Genomic DNA, 26,086 nt, shown 5'->3' with positions numbered 1-26,086 from the left:
TTCGCGGGCCGTTAAATTTGGGAATGATGTGGATTCCCGTGTGCCTTTGTCAAGGGTGGGGGGGGGGGGGGGGGGGGGGGGGGGGGGGGGGGGGGGGGGGTGGGGGGGGGAAAGACGGTGTCAACACCATCATGTTCATTATATGGAGCAGAGCCGACATTATTAAGACCTGGCTTTAATATAATTGTGACTGAGAAATTCACACACTCGTGAAAACAAATTGTTAAAAAATCCACAATCATATATTTTAATATATAATTGTGGATTTTTTTAACAACATATAATTGTGATTACTATTAAATACGCATTTATATTTGAACTGAATTGAATATAGAATTTAAGCCGAAGATATTTCATGAGAATATTATTATTATTATTTTATTTATTTATTTTTTTTTTTTTGGTCTATCACAGTCCTCCAATAACGACTGGTTGATATATATAGTGTGGGGTTCTGGGTTGCATCCTGCCTCCTTAGCAGTCCATCACTTTTCTTACTATGTGCGCCGTTTCTAGGATCACATTCTTCTGCATGAGTCCTGGAGCTACTTCAGCCTCTAGTTTTTCCAGATTCCTTTTCAGGGATATTGGGATATTTATTACTTATTTTATTATTATTATTATTATTATTATTATTATTATTTTTATTATTATTATTGATTAATTTCATTGGTTTGCAGGTCCACAATAATATAGCATGTGAGTATATGGTCTTTAATAGTACAAGGTTCGAAAGCTTTTAATATCCATTAAAGACCATATACTCACATGCTATATTATTGTGGACCTGCAACCATTGTCATCATTTTCGACAAGGATTGTGCCCATTATTATTATTATTATTATTATTATTATTATTATTATATTATTTTATTATTATTATTATTATTATTATTATCTTACGACAGAATATTATTGTAACGACATTTAGAATATTCACATAAAGACCATCTTTCAGTTTTCTTCTGAAGATTGAAAAAGAAACCCACAAAATTACTGTGTATAACGTGTTTACTTATAAATATTTAACATCAGTGTTGAGTAAAATAAAATGTAAGTATTTATAAGTAAACACGTTATACACAGTAATTTTGTTGGTTTCTTTTTCAATTATAATTATAAGTGTCAAAACATTAAAATGCCGCATGTACGTATATCACATTTATTATCAATGACACAACTACTATTATTATTAAGCCGTGGTGAAGTGTATCTTATAAAAAAAAATATTTAATAATAACATTGGCAAAAAACACACGGCAATAAGCAAGACGGTTGCAGCCTTGCTTGGGAAATTAAGATTGCCAGAGATTCTAATTTCCATCGTAATGAGTTGTTGTCATATATAAATTTTTATGAAGTGCGTCATCACCATTGCTGGTCTCCATTATCTTTTACCAAGGTCATAGCACAATAAATTATCTATACATATATATTTATTATTTAAATAAAGGCTAAAGCCACGAAGGATCTCGTCCTTTACCAAGGACACTGATATAATTATGAAGGTAAGTTTACAAAGAATGTTCGTATAATCCCTGTCTGCCACTTCTACGAGCTTTATTTAGTAAACTTACTTTCATACTTATATCAGTCTGCGCAGTAAAGGACGAAAGTCGAAAGGCCTTGCAGCAGTACTCCATTGTTTCCCTTTCCTTCGTGGGTTTAGCCTATATTTGTATATATTCATAACGTTCCAAATTTTCGTGATTCACACACACACACACTATATATATTAATTAAAAAAGTACCTAAAAGCTGTAACCGGTACTACATAACAATCGTGAATGGAAATCATCTAAAATTTATCTAAAAATTTATTAAATAAAAAAGTGCCGTAGATTCTTCTTTCACACTTTCTTACGCCATTAATCATTTGAATATTAAAACGGTTTAACATAAAGAGTTATACCATACGGAAAAATCTTTGAAATGATAAAACGCAAAACTACCTTTCGTCTATCTTACAATTCAGTAATGAGCCTATTCGAAAAAAACCAATAAAATGCATCTCCGTTATAGCAGTAAACTTCGGTGGACTCAAATTTCTGCATTACTGAAATACATTAATACATTAAGATTTGAATAATCGATTGCAGATAACTCGTCCTCACATTGATGTAAAATTCAAATGAGGGTTCGTTTACCCCCGGCCAGTTCTTCACTTCGTCTTGATCAAGGTGAACTCGACTAGATACCTCCGGAAAAGAGATGTCATTGGTGAAAGTTGTATAACTAACTGTATGCGGGTTGATGCCACCACTGGAACGTTCGGCATATTGTATGCATGCATACTTAACACAGGCAAACACACACACACACACACACACACACACATATATATATATATATATATATATATATATATATATATATATATCCATCCATCGAGCTACATATGTCCATTAATATCCAATTCGCTCTGTTAACCGAAGGGGAATTTTTTAGTTGTTGATAATTTCGTCCTGTCGTGTGTTCGAATCAGCGCCCAGCGGGCAGAGCAGAAATCAGGACTTCAAAGACATACATTTATATATATGTAGATATATGATATACATATACACGCGTGTATTAATGAATATACATTCATGCATACATACAATATTATGGCAAGCTTTCCAAGAGCTCGCATGCATTCGTTTACAACTTTCATTAATGACAAAATCTTCCGATGAGACACGAACTCGTCCATGCAAAGCACACGCAAACCTATAGTTGGTCTCTTACACATCAAGCAAAAATCTCGAACAGTCAGTTATGATCAATTAGACGTACGATTTACCAGCTCACCAAATCAATGTAACCAACCACGCCCTTCAGTGATACCTATCTGTGCCATTTACTGCTAGACCTATCTGCATTTACTGAAGAGGCTGACGGTGGCAGTATTATCTGCCCAGATCAGTATGGGAAAACATTGTTAGCGAACTCATCAAACGTCTACATTAAATTCACAGTTGAAAAATAAAGGCAGTATAAGAATTTCATACCTCATTTACTGATGTCAGGTTTTAATAGACACAACCACTTGGCAATCACAAGAACAAGTGTTCATAACATTTCAACGTGGCGATAATCCCTGTATCAACTTGCGACTCCACTCACTCACAACCTTTAATATCAAAATCACATGAAAATTATTAGGCAAGTAAACTACTTACCCAGTGAAAGTACGAATGACTTATGTATGGGAAATGACCACTGAATAAATTACTATTTTCGTATGAACGCGATGTTCTATAAAACTTGTGAACGGCTAAAAAGCATTGGTACCCCTGATAACACTCGTCTTCACATGGGCGTAATAGCTTTTTGTTGGAAAATTGTTGTAACTCATTGTAGAAAGTGAGTCTAAAGGAGGTCAGTTCATACACTTCACCTAACAACGTCCATCCAGGACTGCCCAACCGTTCCTGATACATCACGAATGAAAAAAAAAAAAATAAATAACATACATCAGTCCTACCTGCCACAAATTTCATTGACGGATTTATTATTGAGCCCGGCTTGTTATCTAAGCGTCACCTACTTCGTGGAGGAAGCCTCTTGGGACGCCGTGTAGTACTATATACACCTATTTCTATACTGCGTGGTCAACAAATTATAATATTATCATAATAATAAACAACATCTTCGTGCGGCCGTCTACTTTACATTTACCATTTAAAATAGCACTATCACCTCAGAGTACGTGACGCGTAGATACCAATGCAAAGTAGCACCAAGAAATGTAATCATAACAGGCCAGTCTAAGTGTAAGTAGTACTCTCCCTCGGCAAGGCCACACAAACCTCTCTGATACACTATATAAGCCCACACTTACCCAATTACCAAAAATGACAGGTCTCCACTGTCCGACAACCTCCTCCATTTCGAGACCGATCATTGACCCATTAAATGCAAACTTGACTTCACAGATTGAAGGACCCTCCTCGCCAGTGAGATATTCGATGCTGTTGGTTTTGCTGCTTCTCGGGAATTCTTTGAGTGAGAATGCAATGAGATGTAAAAGATATATATATATGTGTATATATATGTATGTATATATATATATATGATGATATATATATATATATATAGATATAGATATATGAATTTTTATCGACATCACCGGGATTCATATACACACTTCGAACTACAAATGTCCTTAAATATATAATTCGCTCTACCTCGGAGTTAATATATTTCCATATATATAATCGAAGAAGAATTTTTGAGTTGATAATTTCGTCCTCTCGTGGGTTCGAACTTGCGCCCAGTGGACAGAGAAGAAGGACTCTAGTACTAGACATTATGTATAAAGTTATATTGATTCCGAGGTTTAGAGCGAATTGGATATTAGAGGACATTTGTAGCTCGATAATACACACACACACACACACACACACACACACACACACATATATATATATAAATATATAGTATATATATATATATATATCTATATATATATATATACATAATATATAATAATATATCTAAAAATATGTATTTTATATATATATTTATATGTGTTTATACACATACTGTGCACACAGTCAAATAATGGACCTTTAAACGCTTGGCTAACATTGAGTATGAAAAAAACGAGAGAGAGAGAGAGAGAGAGAGAGAGAGAGAGAGAGAGAGAGAGAGAGAGAGCGAGCGCTCACGCCACCCACCAAAAAGGTCAGTGAATTTCTGAAACAGCTGACCTCCATTCCAACTTGAACCCATTAAACTTCCTCTGTCAGAGCAAACTCTGCACGCTAGCGCTAGACTATCACCCGAGAAACTGATTGAGAGAGAGAGAGAGAGAGAGAGAGAGAGAGAGAGAGAGAGAGAGAGAGTTATGACAATGAATTCAAAGTATGAGATGAGGCAATGCATAATTATGCCTACTTGGTCAACTAACTGTGTGCGGAACAGCGGAATGCTCGTTGTGTTAAAAACTGACTGGCTTTTTTTTCTCTCTTCGAGACGGTGGCGTCGCCAGTTTTAATGGTCATAAATCAATCAATCAATCGGGATTATGGCTCCACAAGGTTCTAAGTGATTCTATTAAGGCGGAGTTGCTAGACTCATGACCTTCACTGTGACTATGCCCTTACCAGCCATTTCTTCGGCATGAAACTAATGCGTGAACAACTAGGATTTAAACATATAAAGACCCTGGTGCCATAACCCACGAAGCTTTCATTTAATAACTTGGAAAGCAGTCAAGCTCGAAACGATTCTTAATAGCGAGTTATTCGTCTGCGCGTCATAAAAACTGATCCTTGTCACGAATATGTTTGCACTATCTGCAATTAAGTCTTCTGTGTGGAGAGAGAGAGAGAGAGAGAGAGAGAGAGAGAGAGAGAGAGAGAGAGAGAGAGAGAGTTTCTGTTTGAAGCCACCATATCTATCGAATCTAAACAATAAAAGGCTAAATAATTCGTGAATACAACAATTTTCCCACAAACACAAGACTGACTAAACAGCGCGAATTCTTCCCGTTGACTTGACGGCTTCAGAAGAAACGGAGGGAGTGAGTGACTCATCGGTGGCTGCTGGTTTCCCTCCAATTCTCAACCCCCCAACCGCCCTTCCCCATCCCCCATAAGCCCCCCCCACAAAGAAACGCACATCCCTCAACCTCCGACACCAAAGTTTCCTAGCCTACCCCTCACGCTTTACAATACTTAGATATTTTCGTTCTCATTACCGAGATGAGCCATTCCTAGAAACATACGAATGAGTTCTATGCATGAAAGAACGGATCGAGCTTCATAGTCCACGATACTGCATAAGTGACCGCTTTCAACCAAGTAGTATTTTATGTCTGGTTAACTCCTTCTAGGGAAAAATTCTGTAGTCTCCTCCCGACAGAAATTTCTCTCTCTCTCTCTCTCTCTCTCTCTCTCTCTCTCTCTCTCTCTCTCTCTCTCTCTCTCTCAAGGACACAACAACGTAATAATTCTCCCCTTCAGTTCGCCCAGGCTCAGCAGACGTATCATGTACAGCCTTACTTCAAGACGCTGTTGTTGCCTAGGGGGAAAGAGTAAATGTTTATTTTAAAATTTCACTCCACTGACTGCCGTTAAAGAAGATTTTCAGCTCCATAACTTTTTCTTCAAGTCAGATTCAGCAATGTTGTTGTTCAGGTCGATGCACAGACAGTTAAGGCTTTTAGTGACTGCGGATCATGAAATACCATCGGCACAACTCCTTTTGGCAAGTCACTTTGTTTATGGGGAAATGACAAAGAGACTACTTGGCAACTTGAAAAGATTCCCTCGACAAACCCAGACAATGGTCAACTTCCAGGGCCAGAGTTATCCTTCAGAGGTCACCCTCCCACTGACTGAAGACGCCGATCTAGACCTTGGGCTACATGATGTCTGGAGCGGCCTGTAGTTTACCATGTATAAGACAGCTAAAATATCAAGATGGATAGGCAAATCAATATTCAGTTACAAAATTCGTCCTAATTTCTCTAGGATAAACACAGATAGGACTATGAATACTTACACAATATATATATATATATATATATATATATATATATATATATATATATATATATATATATATATATGGGGGTGGGAGTTAAAAACAATTATGCACAAGCAATGCAATGATTTCTCGCTTAGAAGACTCAAAATGTATATATTCGAATGAAATATGGCCCCTTGACAAACAGGGCATCACTGAGCTATACTATTCTACTGCAAGTACGATCTCTAACCTTTCTAAAGAACCCTTTTTTTTTTTGTATCTACCGAATTCTACATTATTTTTGCTTTAATAAGAGAGACGGCAATCATTTTTATTATCTACGTTTACAACTAATGAAAAGGTTTCAGTAAAAGGTTAAATGCCACAGAATCCATTTAGTCACGCTGACCAGAACGAGGTAGTACTGCTTGTTACGAAGTCATGATGTAGTACAAACGAAGTCACGCAAACTTATCTAGACCCTCTGATAAAGTGTCTCTCTCTCTCTCTCTCTTCTGCTAAACAAAAGTTTCGACTAACAAATATATGTACAATTTACTCCTTACGTCAACAGAAGCAGTCTGGATTTTTGGGAACATGCCCATTGTCCCTCCCTGCCCGGTTCGCTTACCAAGTTTGGGGATAATTCTCCCTGGCAGCAACAGCCATAAATTTAACCCCCCCCCCCCCAACCTCTCTCTCTCTCTCTCTGACGACTGGCAATTTTAATTTGTGACTCTGTTGTTGGTATCTGGGTAGCCCACAAAGCAGGAAGAAAAGATGAAAACGATGGTATAAAGTTGTTCATAAAATCAAGGATAACTCAAAATAGATATATACTGATAAAATCTTATATGGGTAACTACAGAAAAATCCTAACATTGAAATGCACAGTTTATTTGTAATATGTACAAGATCATTTTTTTCTGGTAAATTTAAATCAACTTTGATAAAATTCTGCATGTAATACTGTTAAAACTTTAAATTATTGTATATTTTCCCTAATAAAAGATTTTTAAAAGTGGTAGAACTAAGCACTGTTTATAGTAGATTCACATCAACCGTGCATTTGATGTCTAGGCCAGTCCCTTACGACGCTCCTGATTGGCTGTTGATAACCCAATCACAGGGCTGGAAACTGTCTCTCTCGAGAGTTCACATGGGCGGGATGTGTTCCACCTCTCATGAGGTATACGTTTGAAAGACTTATCCCTCAGAAGAGGAGGAACACACATCCTGCCTTTGCGAACTCTCGAGACGAGAGACAGAGCTTCCAGCCATGTGACTGGCTTATCAACAGCCAATCAGGAGCGTCGTAAGGGACGGGCCTAGACATCAAATAAACGGTTGACGTGAATCTACTATATGCCGTGATCTACTAGACGGAGCTCTGAGCTTTTGTCGAGTTTCGATAACTAAGGGAAGGTTCGAAAGCCAGATTTATTTATTTTTTATTTATTTATTTATTTTTAATGTAGTGTCCTCAACGTGGAATTAACACAAGCAGCCTTGAATGTTTACGATAAGCCAGAGATTTTAGAAGATGCGCCTAGGCTCAATTCCCAACTGATCTTTTACATATATATATATATATATATATATATATATATATATACACACATATATCATAAAGGACAACGAAGGATCAAAACGAGAATTCCAGTCAGGAAGTAAAAATGAGAGAAAATCATAGTTCATTGTAATCATTGGATCGCCGGTAATAAGCCTAATTATTTCAATTTTGGGCAACCCAAGCTTTTAATAAATACCACTTTAACTACCCACACACACACACACATATCCGAAACAATTGCAGTTCTCCGAAGTGTGACCGTCTTGTCAAAATCATCACGCCAAATGGAAAAAAATATAATAATAATAAAAGAAAAGGAAAACCGGGAAAACCAGACTGCATTGGCAGCGACAGGCTCTGAAGCCATTAATTTGGCACCTTCACTGAAATGAAGCTGGGTAAAAACGGTCTATATCCAACACGATATGAAAACTTGTTGCAATCGCTTGCTCACTGGCAACACTGTACACACAAATCGAAGTGGGTTTGGAATTCAAAAAAACAAAACAAAAAAATGTACAGTATACTTGCTTTATACATCAAGGCTTAAAACATAACTAACTCTGTGCCTATACTGCATTATAAATCCAAGTAAACTACCAAACGAAACCGGTAGGAGAAACACGTGTGTGCAGCTGTTGCTTCCATGGGGGGGGGGGGGGGGGGGGGGGAGTTGGGACGGGGAAGGGGGGGAGGGGGGAATAGCGGCCTATAATAATCCCCAAAATACTCCCCCCTTCCCCAGCCTTCCTCCCCGAAAACTTGCAAGCAGCTTCCAACACAACAGGATCTCTCTCTTTCTCTCTCTCTCTCTCTCTCAACCGTCATGCATTATTTCAACTCCATTATTCGCTTTTCGCTATTCTTTTCCTCTCCCATTCCGTTATTCATTTCTTTACATGTCTGTCATTCACTAGAAGAAGACAATAGACGCAGCAGATGGACTGATGAAAGGGAACTGAAAACCATAAAACGAAAGCGAGAATAAATGAAATGATTCAAGCACAGAGAGAGAGAGAGAGAGAGAGAGAGAGAGAGAGAGAGAGAGAGAGAGAACGAACAACAGTACAGGACACTATAACAACGTAATTAAGTTGGCTGACGTACAAAAGCTCGCGAGCGAGCGAACATACAAGAGGAATCACCCCAGGCTAATTCTCTTAAATTTCTCCCCGTACCTCTGTCCATCTATGCAGCAAGTAGACAAGGTACTGTACCATACCAGGTATTCAGAACTGTAGTTACACGGTCTAGAGGTCTAGACCGTGGAAACGTGGAAGAACTGTGGTGGAACTTATCCAGGCTGAGAATCGTCGTAAGTCTAGCATTTTCCTTTTCTATCCATCTCATTTCAGGGGAAAAGTTAATTTGGGTTATATAAATACACACTCATATATATATATATCATAATATATATATATATATACATACATATATATATATTATATACATACATATATATATAGATATATATATATAGTATATATAGATATATATTATTGCTGTTTGAAATATATTCGAGAAGAGCAAGCGTCTCTGGGCGAACGTGATATTTAGCATCATCTCTTGCTAGGAATGCAAAATACACTCAAGACACCACCTCACCCAAACAGTCATAAAAAACAAGTAGTCTTTGGAGAGAGAGAGAGAGAGAGAGAGAGAGAGAGAGAGAGAGAGAGAGAGAGAGTTGGTGTGGGTGGGGTTGATTACTTCGGAATGTAAGACCGATAATAAAATCAAATTAATCCGTCACCGACCACAACTCTTAGTACTATCACTTACAATGAAGGTCGCATTGGTCAGAGATAATTTTGAACCACCCACACTTTCCGATGTTAAAGGTCACCAGCAAGAGGGATATTAGCTTATTTTTCATCCTCCTACGGAATTTCATGTATACACCACTTATAGATATTCAAAATGTCAGCGTCGAGCAGTATCTTTTTGGACAGAACACTCATCCTTAAAATTCTGAAGTGGTTTTAGACTTAACTCAGAAGCACCTGAAGTCACTGAAAGTAACAGCGATTCATTATAGTAGTGGCAACATGTGATGTCATGGTTGACGCACCAGTTCTAGGAAAATGTTTATAATGTCATCACTGATGTGAGATCACTTCTGAGTTTTCGTAGATTTGAAGGTTAAAAAGAATCAAACATTTGAATGATATCAACAGAGAGAGAGAGAGAGAGAGAGAGAGAGAAGAGAGAGAGAGAGAGAGAGAGAGAGCATGAAGCCATCGATTAAGGAATAGTAACACAGTGACGTCATATCAGACCTACTAGGATACCAGACTTCCTGAATGCCACAAGCATTGGTTAAAAATAAAGTTAACATTATCAGCTTCCGTTTTTAAAAGCATTTCTATGTAGCTTCAGGAAATCATGGACGAAAACCAAGGAAATTCATGAAAATATCATCACAGCGGTGATTTTTTTCACACAGTAGGCCTTGACATAGACTCAGACGCCGGTGGAAGAAGTTACGTAATAAATGAACTGCATAATTTCCTAGTTACCAGACCAAAAATTTCAACTCAGGTTAATAATAAAGGAACATCAGTGGATAATCCGCCGTTAAATTCAAAGAAATCATACGCAACAAAAAGAGAGAGAGAGAGCACTTCTAATTAATTAATCATAAAGGATTTCAAAATCAACATCCCTGTATCTCAAACCCAAATGGTATTGCACAATAAACATCATGACAAACGTATCTGTCACCATAAAAAGCATGAGCTATCCGCCCAATTACGAGATCAAATTAAAGGGAGGTAGGGCGGGTAGTCACCCTACCCAAACTACTCCAATCAGGTATATACAACAGGGCCCAGAGCACACGGAAACTGCTCGACTATAATAAAAACCCTAACAGTCATATCCGTTGGCATGTCCACTGCGGCCGGATACGAACGCATTACTGTGCACGCACGAAACACATTTCTTTATAGCCTACCTACACACACACACACACTAATTATAATATATACTATATATATATATATATAATATATATATATATATATATATATAATAATATATATATATAATTATATATATAATTAAATATCCTGATGTATAAACATGCGGTTCTATGTATTGTTAACATAAATCATGTTATGCTGTACACAAGACAATGTTTTTTCATATTCGAATCTATACCACAACTTTTGGTATTTAAATTAAAATGACAAAAGTCTGTTTCGCTGAACTTGACAATAGTGAGACAGTTTTCTATTTCGACCACAGTTCTTGCGATGCCAGTTCTGGTGAACAGGACTGACAAGCGTTCATACGAAAAGAATATTTAAAAAATCTCGTTCGTCAAATGTTTGGAACGGCAAACTCAAGCACACTGAAATAAATAATAATGGTTACTTTCTTTCATATCAACAAATTGATTTCCATATCGAAAGGTGTCCCGAAAAAAGCCTGTTGTATATAGAAGTTTGTATTTTTAATTCTTAACAGAAATAAGTTTCAAGACGTTTAAATTTATTTTTACAATCGCAATCTGGCTATTCGAAGATTTCGTCAATCACAAAATACAAAGATTTTGTTTGAAAATAACAAGAGCTTCATTATGTATAAAGGATATGATGTTCGTAGGGATTTTTCCTCCCTAACAACGTGAAATGCGCCAGGGGCACCATCCAATGGCAGCCACAAGGAGGTGCATCAACCTTTGAAATCCTGCAATGCCGCAGGCATTAAGAATTCGCCTCCTACGAACCGATGGTTTCTACATTCACATTCAAACGCGCAAGGGGCCATTTACGTTAACTTTCCAGCGAAACTCTCACATTTTAATCTAGCAACATACAGGCCACCCAAACAATGGCTGCCGAAAACGGAAATGAAGGACAAATAATAAAAGAAAAACTCCTCAGCGCCGGCATGCTAGCTAGCTCCGCTCGCGCGCGCGAGAGAGAGAGACAAACTCAGACAGCATTGGAGAGAGAGGGGCGTGGTAGTATATATTTTCGCTGAAAGCGCCTCTGAAAACTTACCTCTATCCTCCATATTTGCAGTCCTTGCTCGGCACCAGCTCCTTCGAAGGCAGGGTCCATGACTTCGGGCTGACAGGGAGAATATCAACAGATAAATATGCCGGGGAGGGGGCGAGAGTCGGGAAGGTCTTTGCGTAACAGGACACCTCAACACTCGAGTCGGCACAGCGACGACTGCGACGTTTTTACGAATGCGAGCGCTCACGTTGGCTGGATAAGTGTTGCCAGCGGCTGGCTAGTTTCATTTGGGCTTGATTCTAGCAAGGGGCTTTAGCTAAGGAATTTCCATCAAGCATTATTATGTATAATATAGTATACAATACATTCATACGGTACATTTACTCATAAACAGAGACATTTCCCAATATACCAAGTGGCCGGAAATGTTGAAGGATAGACAAAGAAAGCTTTTGATGAATCATATCAGAAAAATGTGCATTCATTCGATCGCCTCTGTCTAATGATTCCTAGTATCCTATGTCGATGGTATTCAAATTATTTTTCAAACTGCGATCTCTCTCTCGCTCATTTGTGAGCTGCCAGATTTATGATAAATAGACTAGAAGGGGCACATACAAGTAAGAGCCACAAAGTTAATTCCATCCATCAGGCAAATAGGTAACCAAAGACGACTAGAGAGCCTGAACATATATGGCTTAGAAACACGGTGATTGCGAGGACAACTAATAGACATTCAAAATACTGAAAGGCATAACAAAAGTAGACAGTAACCTATTTACGTGAAACGAAAACCAGGCAAGAAATAATGGATGGAAACTAGAACTGAAGATATACAACACATCTCATTGTGGGAACTTTACGTACAAGATATGTGACACAGGATAAACTAACTGTCACCAGAAGTTGTAAACGGCAACAGTGTGGAGGAGTTTTAAAAAAAGCTGGAGAAAATCAATAGAACACTGTGAATGAACAGTAAAACCTACACGATGTCTCCTTGGATGGACTAACAAGTCTTTGAGACATCCTAATCCTTGTAACCCCTTGTAACAGAGCTTCAATAGAACCGGAGAGAGAGAGAGAGAGAGAGAGAGAGAGAGAGAGAGAGAGAGAGAGAGAGAGCGTTACAAGTGGTTTAAGCCAAATGTTTTTGTCCGAATTTTTTTAAATAACAGAGAAGATAGTCTGATCCTTAGAGTCCCAGTCTAAATTCTTTATGAAGTAAGTGTACCAATATATGAGTTGTCTTATCACTGACACCGTAAAATGTTAATCTGATTCAAATCAACATTGGTTATATAAAGTAAACTCATGATAACCGGTGACCAAGATCATGGCTCGGCATATGACTGTCTCCCAAATTTTTCGCACTACAGAACTCTGTTCATTTCCCCCCTGAACTAACCCATTGTGTCATCATCTTGAAAAAAATATGGAACTTTCATCTTCATCATCATCATCATCATCATCTTTTGAGAAGCAACCTTACTATTCTCCCATGTTACCAAAGATTAGGCCTACGCGAAGTAGGTGAGTCACCATACCGTAGGCCTTTACTCAAAAAACCACTGAAGAAGATACACTTCCGCTCACACAAACAAATTTCCCGATTTTATACATGGAAAACCAACGGTGTTAGTAGGGTTCGATACGCACATATCCTGCACTGGGTTCTTTAGTAGATCACTGAACAAAATGGGAAGAGGTGTAGTACTAATAAATAAAGCACTGCAAACACATAGAGGTCTTGGTTGACAGTGACTCAACACACGGGAAGGGGTAAAAGCTCGGCTATAATCATTACTTTTATATGTAGCGATTTTTGGTAAAAATGAGAAAAAGACTCCTTTTACCTAATGACAAGATTTTTATTATTATTATTATTATTATTATTGAAGGGATGGTGAAATGGTACGAAACCGGATTTAAAGTGCGAGTTTTCAAAAAAATGAAATTCTTGTCTGTAAATGACTCACAAAACCAACTGAACCAAAAGGAGACTTGGAAACACCAAGGGAATCAATTTCAATGAGCCTAAAATTGACAAACGGTACAAGGCCGATCTCGATGTCAATATACTATAATAATGGATTATATGTCCTATAGGCGAAACAAAATTCATCCAAATCGCAGTAGGTTCATAAAAGCAAGAAGCACCGACTAATCCATTATACAGTATTCCTTTAACAGAGATTAAATGCACAAGAAAAGTCTTCTTTTATCTTCATCTTTAAAGAACATGATTGTTTATTTTTAGTATTTATTATTATTTATCACCCACGTTAAATTTACTTATTATTATATTAAGCCGAATGATAATTACATGGATTATTTCTCCATGTACCCTCTGGGCGCTCTGTATGTCGTCTATCAATGCTAGACTCAGAGGCTGAAAGGGAGCGCCATCTAATAACCTAGCCTCTCACAAGCCACATTTTAACTCTCCTTATCGCCCTGAGTTGCATCTACCCACAGTCTACCAGCTGTCGAGTACACAGTTTACTTCTTGTTCCACGGAGGCAGAGTGGGATATGTGTAGTATACCTAGATCGTGGGTGTAACATATTAAAGCCGACTCACTCCTTGTTCGCTCGAAAATCGAACTTCTCACCGGTGAGATAAATGACCTAACCATTGAACCACAGGACCTTGATAACTATATGATATAGGAAACGCAAACGTGGTGCTGATAAACATTCTCTGTGCACTTACAAATTGAATAGCTAATACTAAGGATATTTTCGGGATGAGAGTTTTATCCTTAATTCATCTCCTGAAGCGTGACTGAGGTGCAATGGCATTTTATATTAAATAATATTAATAATGACAGTAACTATAATATTGTCCATTGTGGTAATAGCATTCGCCTCATCAGCAGAGCGACTTTGACACAGTGCATGAGACAGTTCCTGGTAGTAAGTTGAATAATAATATATATATATATATATATTATTATATATTGCTACTTTCAAAATGCATGTTTTCCCCATCTTTGCAAATGTCATGTAGATTGTGCAACATTTTTTCAGATTCCTAGATAGCTTTAGAATAGGATGGTTTTTTAAAATGTGTGTTCAGATTTCGCATTAACGTCTTGTAAAAGAAAATATATATAACGTAAAGAGAGAGATCCTTGTCTTTTCAAAGCTGCAAATGTTTAACTTTTATGGTCAGCACTTTGAAATTAGAGTCTGCGAGATCCGTTTTGCGTCCCTTGCTCTGTCAGCGCGTTTGATAATGAGCTCGACTCTTTTTACGTGGTCATCAAAAACATGTCAATCTTAATTATCGTTTACCCTCCGTTTCAATCGGGTACGTATCTGTTGAGCAGTCTTGTCTTGTACGTGTATGTATTGCCGAGTACCACGTGCATGTTACTCATTTCTTTATGTAAGATTGCGTCAGATGTAGAACTTTCGAGAAGCTTTCGTACCCCAGAACGTATTTGTCATCTGCCTAGCCCAATTTCCGCAGGAAGAGTTTTCATTCGATCTTAAGACTCGAGGCAGTTAGATCTCTCTCTCTCCTCTCGCTCACTCTCTCTCTCACTCGACATCGAGATTAAATTAACGTAACGTAAAATTTGGTCACTCATATTGTGAGAATTGTATATTTGAGATTTCTTAGAATTTATTTAGTTTATTTAATTTCTTTTGTGGAATCTGAACAAACATTTCGTAACGGCGCCTTGTTTTTGTGAAAGTGTAATTTACTAGAGAAGAAAAGAAGTTGGTTATACCAAAAAAGGTAAAGTGTGTTAATATTTTTATTAGTTGCAACTAATAATTGTTAGGAACAGTGAATAACTAATAATGGATAGGGAGTGTGTTTAATTAATAATTGATAGGAACTGTTGTCTGTTACGAAGGTTTGGTAAAAAAACTGTTGGTTAGTGGTAGTGTTTTTTGAATGAAAAAGATTTACACTTTACACATTGCTGATATTTTTTGTTTGTGTCTGTTCCATTGTTGTGCATTTATTCATTTTCTTTTTGAAGTGTGTATTTACTTAGAATTCTTTTCAAGTTTTATTGTTGTTAGCACTGTGAATTAATTTCAAATTTTCAATTATTGCCTAACACTTTTGAATTTTGATTGAATTAATTTTCTTGAATTTTGTGATAAATTAATTTGATTTAATTTTACTTAATTTGATTCAAGAATTAATTAAACGTTTACTTTGTTTTCAAGTAACAGTAATTTTCCCTGATATTGTGAATTCACTTATAAATTTTGAATTTAATAATACATTTTTTAAAAATGTATTTTTAAAATTTTTAAGTGTTTTCTTTATCTTACACCCAGTATAAATATATATAATTATGATTATATTCATGTTAGGTAGAAACATTGAGTGGTAATTGATTTTGCTTTCCTTCAATTTAATTGAAAGTGACTTAGAACCAGGGAAGTACGTTAGACTTCTGAAATCAGGGAAATACTTAGAGTTTTGAAAGTTGTTGATGGAGTGATGCCCTTTGATTAATTTAATTACTTACAAGATTACCTCACACCTGTTTTGATGAACTTAGTCTGATTTTCTGCAATACTGGTAAGTGTTAAGGGATCACTGTTGCCTTTAGTGTATTCAGTCGTTTAAACGTTGTTATAGAGGGTTCAGGTGTTTGGCTTTCTTTTTGGTGAGGTAATAATTGATGCAAGGTAAACCAGATACTTGGCACTTTGTAACATTGTTTAATGGTGCCCCAGAGACCCGGGAAAACAGATTTCATTATCACTCTTAGTATATACTGGTGGTGTTAGGAATATATTTGGTTAGGAGAGTGACCATATAATTTTGTTTTGCATTTATTGTATTGAATGTAAAATTGATAACTTAGAGGAAAATGGCTCAGTTCAATGTTCAGGAATTTTTAGCAGCTCCTTCCGTCCAAGTTCTGTCTGAAAACCACTCTGTCTAGAGCACAGTGGAGCGCTTTAGCAGAGGCATGTGGTGGTTATGTGTCTACTAGTATGGTAAAGGCACAAATAAGATGTATTGCTATGAATCATTGATAAACTCTGGTAGAATAACTGATGAAGATGAGTTAGAATTGGCTCAAAGAGTTGTTGAATGTAGCCACGTGCTGATCTCATAAATAAGCAAGCAGAAAAGAAAGAGAAAAGTGATGCAGAGTTAGAGCTTAGACGCATTGAAGCAGAAGAGAATTTGATTAAGACTAAAAATGCTTGCTGAAAGAGAGAGAATGCAAGCTGAAAGAGAGAGAATGCAAGCTGAAAGAGAAAGAATAGACAGGGAAAAACAAGAAAGAAGAGAAAGAGAAGAAGAAAAAGCAGCAGAAGAGGAAAGAGCAAAAGAATAAAAGAGGAAAGAGAAATCGCAAGACATGAAAGGGAAATGGAATTAATAAGAGCTAGATCCACATTACCTGTAACACCGTCTAACCAAACCCTAACCAAGGTAATCAAGACCCTGTATTTGATGTAGTGAGAGTACAGAAGTTAATCCCTAAGTTTACTGAAGAAGCTCCAGATGAGTTTTTGATCACTTTGAGAAAGTGGCTTCAGGTATGGGATGGCCAGAGGTATAAAATGGTCAGTTTTGCTACAAAGTGTCTGATTGGTAAAGGGAGAAGTGCTTATCTAGCCTTAACAGCTGATCAGTGTAAAGACTACAAGGTACTTAAACACAGTGTGCTAACGTTTACCAGATGACCCCAGAGTACTACCAATGAGAGATTCAGAAATTTAAGAAAAGATGAGAAGGGAACCTTCTTAGATTATGCTTACAAAGTGAGAAGGTGTTTCAAACGTGGGTAGAAGCTGCTAAAGTTAAAACTTTTGATGAGTTAGAAGAGTTACTTGTTCTTGAACAGTATCTTAAGGGAAGTCCTGAACATATAAGAGCTTATTAAGAGAGAGATAAGTGAAGAAACTTGACAAAGCTGCTACACTTAGTGAAGATTACAACTATAATCAGTAGCAAACGTAATTACAATGTCAAGTACCAGAGTCAACAACGCCCAGGTTTTAAGTTCTTATCCAAATACAGGAACAAATTTAATGGGAAACCTTCAAAGTGATACTACTAAGAGTACACAAGGTAATACAGCTCAGCAAATTAATGTGAAATCCTCATCCAGTTTTTTTTTCAAGACAGTTACAGAAAACCTAATGTTGTCTGTTTCAAGTGGAAGGAAGAGTAGACACTACAGTCAAGAGTCGTTACCGGAATCAACAGCAGTCAAAACCAGTTAGTCAAGTTGTGAAAACAAACTACGAAGAGCAGTGTGGGAAAGAATCAGACTCCAGAGAAGAATGAAACTAAACAAGCTGAATGTTTAGCAACCAGTGGAAATGTTACCTCAAGCAGTGAGTGGTTAAGCAGTGTGGAGGCTTTTAAGCCATATATTTATGAGGGTATGCTGTCAAAACTCAAGAAGGAAGTATGCAGGTACCAGTCAAGATATTACGTGATACAGGGAGTAAACCATAGTGTGGAGTACGTGGTTCTCACCCTCAGTTGGAGAAGAGTCTCACAGGAGATTCAGTTATTTTGAAGGGTTATAGAGGAGGAGGACAAGTAACTCTATATGCCGCTTACACCTGTCATGTGAATTGGTGACAGGGAATGTTTGATTTTGCTGTTAAAGGACTCACTGGCTGTGGAAGGTATACATGTCTGTTGGGGAATGAAGTTGGTGGTTGTGCCATTTATTCCTTGTCCTGTAGTGACAGACAAACCATTGAGGGATTAGTCCTACAGAAGAGTTGGAGAAGAATAACCCCCACCTGTTTCCTAGTTGTGTAAACTACCAGAAGTATGAAGAGGACTACGACTGTAAGTGAAGAAACTGAGGATTTACACACCCAAGAAAGGATCAAGTGAAGGATCTTTGTGCTTAGAAGAATTATTCCAGGGAAGTGAAGTTCCCATAGTGCATGACCAGGAAGAGATTTCCCAAGAAGATGAAGAAGACGACGACGAAGAAGAAGAAACCTGATGTTCCTGAAGAGACTCCGAGTAGTCAAAGTGTTGCTGAAGACAGTAGTGAAAACTACAGTAGCTGAGTTAGCAGATATTGAGAATTCAACCTTTGAAGTTGGTCAAGTGGACAAGAGAGAAGCTGATGGACTTGCAGAAGAAGGATGCATCGTTAACTGATTTGTTCTTCAGAGTCGTTGATCGAGAAGAGATGCAACAAACTCCTACCTGTTACTATCTGAAGGAAGGTTTGCTGATGAGGAAGTATAGGACCTACAGATATACCAGGAGATGCTGTATGGGCGAATATCATCAAATTTTGATTCCATATTCATTGAGAAAGCAAGTGGTTGCAGTAGCTCATGAGTCTGGACATATGGGAATCAGGAAGACCTGTGGAGAAGATCATGAAATATTTTTTCTGGCCTGGACTTCACAGAGATGTTAGCAGGTTCTGTCGTGAGTGTCATACCTGCCAGATAGCTGGAAAACCGAAATAATGAAACCATCAAGAAAGCCCCCCTACACAACCTATAGAAGTTAGAGGAGAACCCTTTAGCAAAGTGATTATAGACATGGTTGGACCTTTGCCGAAGACAAAGAAGGAAATGAGTATTTGTTGACATTAATGTGTCCAGTGACAAGGTGTCCAGAAGCAATCCCTCCGTTAGAAACATATCTGCCCAGATAGTTGCTGAGAAAACTTGTGGAGTTTTTCTCAAGTTGGTATACCAGAAATAGTACAAAAGTGACAGAGGAACAAACTTTACTTCAAAGTTATTCCAGGATGTGATGAATTTGTTAGGAGTGAAACAACAGTTATCCACTGCCTATCATCCAGAAACTCAAGGTGCCTTGGAAAGGTTCCACCAGACATTGAAAAGTATGCTGACAAAGTATTGTTCTGAGTCAGGAAGAGAATGGGATGTTGGTTTACCATTAATGTTGTTGAAGTTAGGAATGCTTATCAAGAAAGTATGGATGTTCACTAATGAGATGATTTTTGGAAGAGAAGTGAGAGGACGTTGAAGATTCTTGCAGAAAATGGGAAGAAAATCAAGAGAAAGCCAAGCAGAGTATGTGAGAACTTAAGGAAGAGGTTGAAAGAGATTAGAAAATTCTCTTTAGAAAACTTGAAAATGAGTCAAGAGAAAATGAAAAGGAGATTTGATGCTAAGACTAAGCTAAAAAGTTTTAGTGTTGGTCAACAAGGTGTAGTAAGTTCTTCACTGTCAAGAGATTTCCCCCCCTCACTAATAAATTTCAAGGTCCATTACAAGATAATTCAGAAGTTAAGTTGATAGAAAACTTATGTGATTGAAAAACACCAGAAAGAAGAAGAAGACAAAAGAAGATACATTGTGAACCTCTTGAAACCTTATTTCTCAGAAACTAAAACTGAAACTGTGTCAGTAACCCAGACAACTTTATCTACAGAAGACGATGATGGCTACGAATTGGGAGCTGCAAGCAAGATGAATAATTCTTCAATTTTGGAAAATTTGGAGGATAAACTGAAACATCTGAGTGTTGAACAAGGTGAAGACTTAAGTGACGTAATTAGAAGTTTTCCAGAAATTTTTTCAGATGTGACTAGACGTACTGATCTGACCAAGCATGAAATCAAGATTCAAGAAGATGGAAAACCTTTCAAGCAAAGAGCCTATCGCTTATCACCGTATCATCGAGATGTTTTGAAGAAAGAAGTGTTGAGTATTTGCTGCAACATGGATTAGCAGAACCCAGTTTCAAGTCACTTCAGTTCTCCATGTTGTGTTGGTGAAGAAAACCAGATGGTTCCTTTAGGATGTGTACTGAGTTATAGGAAGCTGAATTCTATCAGTGTGGGCTGATAATTATCCTTTGCCTCTTATAGATCAGTTACTTGATAATATTGGGCAAGCCAAGTTGTTTCCAAGATAGACTTGTTGAAAGGATATTATCAAATTCCCTTAGATGAGAATGCGAAGCTGCTGTCAGCTTTATTTTATTACTCCTTTTGGACTATTATCAGTATACTGTTCTGCCGTTTGGTCTGATGAATGCACCCGCAACATTTCAACGAGTGATGGATCAACTGCTAGGATCAATAGAAGGAGTAGGTGTATACCTAGATGACATAGTGATTTACTCTACACGTGGAAGAACATCTGAAGATTCTGAAGAAAGTTTTCAAGAAACTACAAGAAGCAGGATTAACAGTCAACTTAGAGAAGAGTGAGTTTGGAAAGGGGCAACTGTACAGTATCTTGGGTTTGAAGTTGGGAAAAGGCCTTCTTGCTCCAGTAAATGCTAATGTAGAAGGTATCCGTAAGGCTACCCCACCTACTACCAGGAAACAGCTACAGAGATTTTTGGGGATGGCTGGTTTCTATCGTCGTTTTTTGCCCAAATTTCTCAGCCGTAGTAGCTCCCCCCATTGACAGACTTAACTAGTCCCAAAGCTAAGTATTTGGACTCCAGAGTGTCAAGAATCCTTTGAGAAGGTAAAAGCCATTTTAACTTCAAGACCAGTACTTCAAGCTCCAGACTTCGACAAGAAATTTGTGATACAAGTTGATGGCGTCAGACTGTGGTGTTGGAGCTGTTCTACTTCAAGAAGATGAAAATAATATCTACCATCCTGTATGCTTCATGTCTACAAAATTGAAAAAAACATCAGAAAGTATATTCGACAATTGAGAAGGAAACTTTAGCCTTAATCACCGCATTGAAAAAATTTGAAGTGTATGTGAATAGACCTAGGAATGAAGAAATTGTAGTGTTTTCTGATCACAATCCACTGTCATTTATCCAGAAAATGAAAAACCATAATCAAAGACTGACCAGGTGGTCTTTGTGCCTGCAACAGTATAACTTAAGAGTGCAGCACATTAGTGGCAAAAACAATGTAGTTGCTGATTATTATCTCGTGCGAATTGTTGGATTCAACACCGTGATAAAAAAACTCTTCTGGGGGAGGTTATATTATATATTGCTACTTTCAAAATGCATGTTTTCCCCTCTTTGAAATGTCATGTAGATTGTGCAACATTTTTTCAGATTCCTAGATAGCTTAGAATAGGATGTTTTAAAATGTGTGTTCAGATTTCGCATTAACGTCTTGTAAAAGAAAAAAAATATCATAACGTAAAGAGAGAGATCCTTGTCTTTTCAAACGCTGCAAATGTTTAACTTTTATGTCAGCACTTTGAAATTAGAGTCTGCGAGGATCCGTTTGCGTCCCTGCTCTGTCAGCGCGTTTGATAATGAGCTCGACTCTTTTTACGTGGTCATCAAAAACATGTCAATCTTAATTATCGTTTACCCTCCGTTTCAATCGGGTACGTATCTGTTGAGCAGTCTTGTCTTGTACGTGTATGTATTTGCCGAGTACCACGTGCATGTTACTCATTTCTTTATGTTAAGATTGCGTCAGATTTCAGAACTTTCCGAGAAGCTTCGTACCCAGAACGTATTTGTCATCTGCCTAGCCCAATTTCCGCAGGAAGAGTTTTCATTCGATCTTAAGACCTCGAGGCAGTTAGATCTCTCTCTCTCTCTCGCTCACTCTCTCTCTCACTCGACATCGAGATTAAATTAACGTAAACGTAAATTTGGTCACTCATATTGTGAGAATTGTATATTTGATATTTCTTAGAATTTATTTAGTTTATTTAATTTCTTTTGTGGAATCTGAACAAACATTTCGTAACGGCGCCTTGTTTTGTGAAAGTGTAATTTACTAGAGAAGAAAAGAAGTTGTATACCAAAAAAGGTAAAGTGTGTTATATTTTTAATTAGTTGCAACTAATAATTGTTTATGAACAGTGAATAACTAATAATGGATAGGGAGTGTGTTTAAATTAATAATTGATAGGAACTGTTGTCTGTTACGAAGGTTTGGTAAAACTGTTGGTTAGTGTTTTTGAATGAAAAAGATTTACACTTTTACACATTGCTGATATTTTTTGTGTTTGTGTCTGTTTCCATGTTTGTGCATTTATTCATTTTCTTATTGAAGTGTGTCTTTTTGTTTTATATTTCATTTGCATTCACCATTTAATTAAATTTAACACTTGTGAATTTATTTGCATTTACTTAGAATTCTTTTTCAAGTTTTGTTTTTTGTTGTTTAGCACTTGTGAATTAATTTCAATTTTCAATTATTGGCCTAACACTTTTGAATTTTGATTGAATTAATTTTCTTGAATTTTGTGATAAATTAATTTTGATTTAACTTTTACTTAATTTGATTCAAGAATAATTAAACTTTACTTGTTATTTCAAAGTAACAGTAATTTTCCCTGATATTGTGAATTTCACTTATAAATTTTGAATGATAATAAATTTTTGTATTAAAATTTTTATAAGTGTTTTCTTTATCTTACACCAGTAAAATATATATAATTATGATTATATTCATGTTAGGTAGAAACATAGAGTGGTAATTGATTGCTTTCCTTCAATTAATGAAGTGACTTAGAACCAGGGAAGTACTTAGACTTCTGAAATCAGGGAAATACTTAGAGTTTTGAAAGTTGTTGATGGAGTGATGCCCTTTGATTAATTTAATTACTTACAAGATTACCTCAACCTGTTTGATGAACTTAGTCTGATTTTCTGCAATACTGGTAAGTGTTAAGGGATCACTGTTGCCTTTAGTGTATTCAGTCGTTTAAACGTGTTATAGAGGGTTCAGGTGTTTGGCTTTTGGTGAGGTAATAATTGATGCAAGGTAACCAGATACTTGGCACTTTGTAACAATATATATATATATATATATATATATATATATATATATATATATATATACATATATATAGTATAAAAGGCCCATTAAAAATTCTTGTTAAAGCTAAGGACTATATTATAATATTATATATATATATATATAATATATATATATATATATATATATAAATACCAGACCGTAGCGACCTACCCACAAACTTTATGAGGCTCAAATATTTAAAGTTTTTAATCGTCATCTAGTTGTAAGCACTATATCATTTTAACACCATGTATTCATTGATCGAAAATATAAGATTTCCTAATTAACTGATTGGAACATATTTAAGAAGAGAGAGAGAGAGAGAGAGAGAGAGAGAATCAGTTTGCTAGCTTGTGCCACATCCGGTCTCCGATGTGACAGCTCAGGCTATATATTTATAGCCGTTTGTAACACTGCTGAGTCTCTTCGAAGGTTAAAGTGATGATATTCATGTGTTAAAACTTTCGTTACCCAAAATGATTAAAGCCCTTTTCAAGAATGACAAAGGTAAATTCTTATTTACATTTTCAGATATATTATAAATAGACATTTAATCCAAAAGAAAGTAAAAATGGAATGATCCCCATCGAAACAACTACCGCCTTTCGAAAGAGCAAAAAACTTGAACAAAAATTAGTGACGCTGAGTGGGAAGTGAGACCACGTCCACACATCTAGAAACTGGCTACATATATTTTAATATTCTCTAATATTCCATTTGTTATAAGACTTTGAATATCTGTCTTAAACGTGATAGAGCCTTCTTTGTTTGCATATAGATCTGCAACAAAATACCTGCGATGAATTTTTCTAACTATGAATCATCATTTTATCTCTAGGAATTCCTGCTGCCCTGAGCGCGGGCTGGTTTCTGTTGTTGTGTAGGCAGCGTTATTAGTCATTCCGAATCAGGTGCTGTGAATTCAAGGTTACGCCAGAAAAGTATAGAGTTATTCCGAAATGAAGGATAATTCCCTTTGTCTCCGCTTATTGATTTCTATATAGACCGATGTGAAATAGGAACACCAGAGTTTCTTTCGGTTAAAAGCAAAACTTGTGTGGAAAATGAATCGACACGCCTTGGAAAAAAGGGGGAAAATAATAAATAATCGTAATGATGATCCTTGTGGGTTTTGTAAGTTCATAATGGAATCTGTATTATTCATTCATTTGTCTATGCTGTATTCAATTATTCTACTTCACTCTTTCCTCTTTCATATATGGTGCTTCAAATATTACACTAGTATGCACCAGATGTTGACCGTACGACCTACGTTCTCGATCTCTGGGAAGTACCATACGTAGATTAAATCATATGCTTTCTTTGTCATATTCTTACACTTACAAAAGATTTAAACATCTATAATGCATAGTTTTATATGTTTTAGGATACGAGGAATCATAATATGACTATAGCACATAAACGTAAATAATAACTTTTATTAAAAAAAAATAGAAAAAAAAAAAAAAAAAATGGAAGAGTATCCATCTGACTTCGTTGCCGGAAATAAGTGTCATCGAGATGAATTTTGATAATAATAATTATAAGTAATTAAAAATATGCTTTATTAAATTAACGGAAAAATGCAAAAAAGAGTAGGTAAAGTGGTAATGAATAAAAAATGAAACAGATAAGACGAGAGATGCCACTGCGCAAAAAATACTAGGGAAGTTTACGGTAAAAAGTGTTAGAAAGAAAACGTTGTGCAGGGATATTGTTAAGTACAACTCCATTTCTGTAAAGTAGAAGACTCAGCTTCAATTTGATACCAGATTCAACTTGTTATACATCAAATGCAGGGTTGAAGTGAATCTGCTATAGTTCATTTAACCTTATGACCGTATGCTAAATTTTCACGGGTACTTGCAAACTGATCACACCATCTCACTACTACTTGGTCTTATCAGGACACACTTGGGTTTAATCAACCGCCACGGTAGCTACGTACTATAGTAGATTCACATCAACCGTGCATTTGATGTCTAGACCAGTCCCTTACGAACGCTCCTGATTGGCTGTTGGTAAGCCAATCGCAGTGCTGGAAACTCTCAGTCCCTCTCGAGAGTTCACATAGGCAGGATGTATTTTCCACCTCTCCTAAAAAAAGTAGACACCAGGAGAGGTGGAACATAGATCCTACCTATGTGAGCTCTCGAGAAAGACTTGATTCTCGAGATGAGCTACGAGATGGAGGGACTCCGAATGGATCTGCGGAAAGTCAATGACGATTTCAACGAAACGTTGGATTTAGCGATCACGAGTGCATACCAGATCGATGAAAAAGTGGAAGAAATGAACGAGATGATTGGGGAACTCTCCCGGCGAGAGACGTCTATTGAAGAGATGGCCGAGGAAATCCAAAGGAAGGACGAAAGACACTGAGAA

At 36.9% G+C, this 26,086-nt stretch overlaps 1 protein-coding gene across 7 annotated transcripts in view; it reads right to left on the bottom strand.

Annotated features, from left to right (window-relative positions):
* The window catches only part of LOC135200141 (gelsolin, cytoplasmic-like), a 64,682-nt gene extending 52,445 nt beyond the window's left edge, over window positions 1–12,237 (bottom strand). For 4 of the 7 annotated variants that reach the window (XM_064228479.1, XM_064228478.1, XM_064228481.1 and 1 more), the window contains exon 1: window positions 12,043–12,235. In XM_064228479.1, coding sequence (XP_064084549.1) covers window positions 12,043–12,102 — 60 coding nt within the window. In that variant the 5' untranslated portion in view covers window positions 12,103–12,235. Of the gene's footprint in view, window positions 1–12,042 lie in introns of all 7 variants that reach the window. The other 3 variants (XM_064228477.1, XM_064228476.1, XM_064228475.1) reach the window with 2 other exon arrangements.
* Window positions 12,238–26,086: the final 13,849 nt, after the last annotated feature.

This window comes from Macrobrachium nipponense, chromosome 26 (genome assembly GCF_015104395.2).
Source record: "Macrobrachium nipponense isolate FS-2020 chromosome 26, ASM1510439v2, whole genome shotgun sequence".
In the NCBI taxonomy this organism is placed as follows: domain Eukaryota; kingdom Metazoa; phylum Arthropoda; class Malacostraca; order Decapoda; family Palaemonidae; genus Macrobrachium; species Macrobrachium nipponense.
Note: the sequence above shows the minus strand (reverse complement) of the source record. Positions and strands in the feature narration are given on the sequence as shown.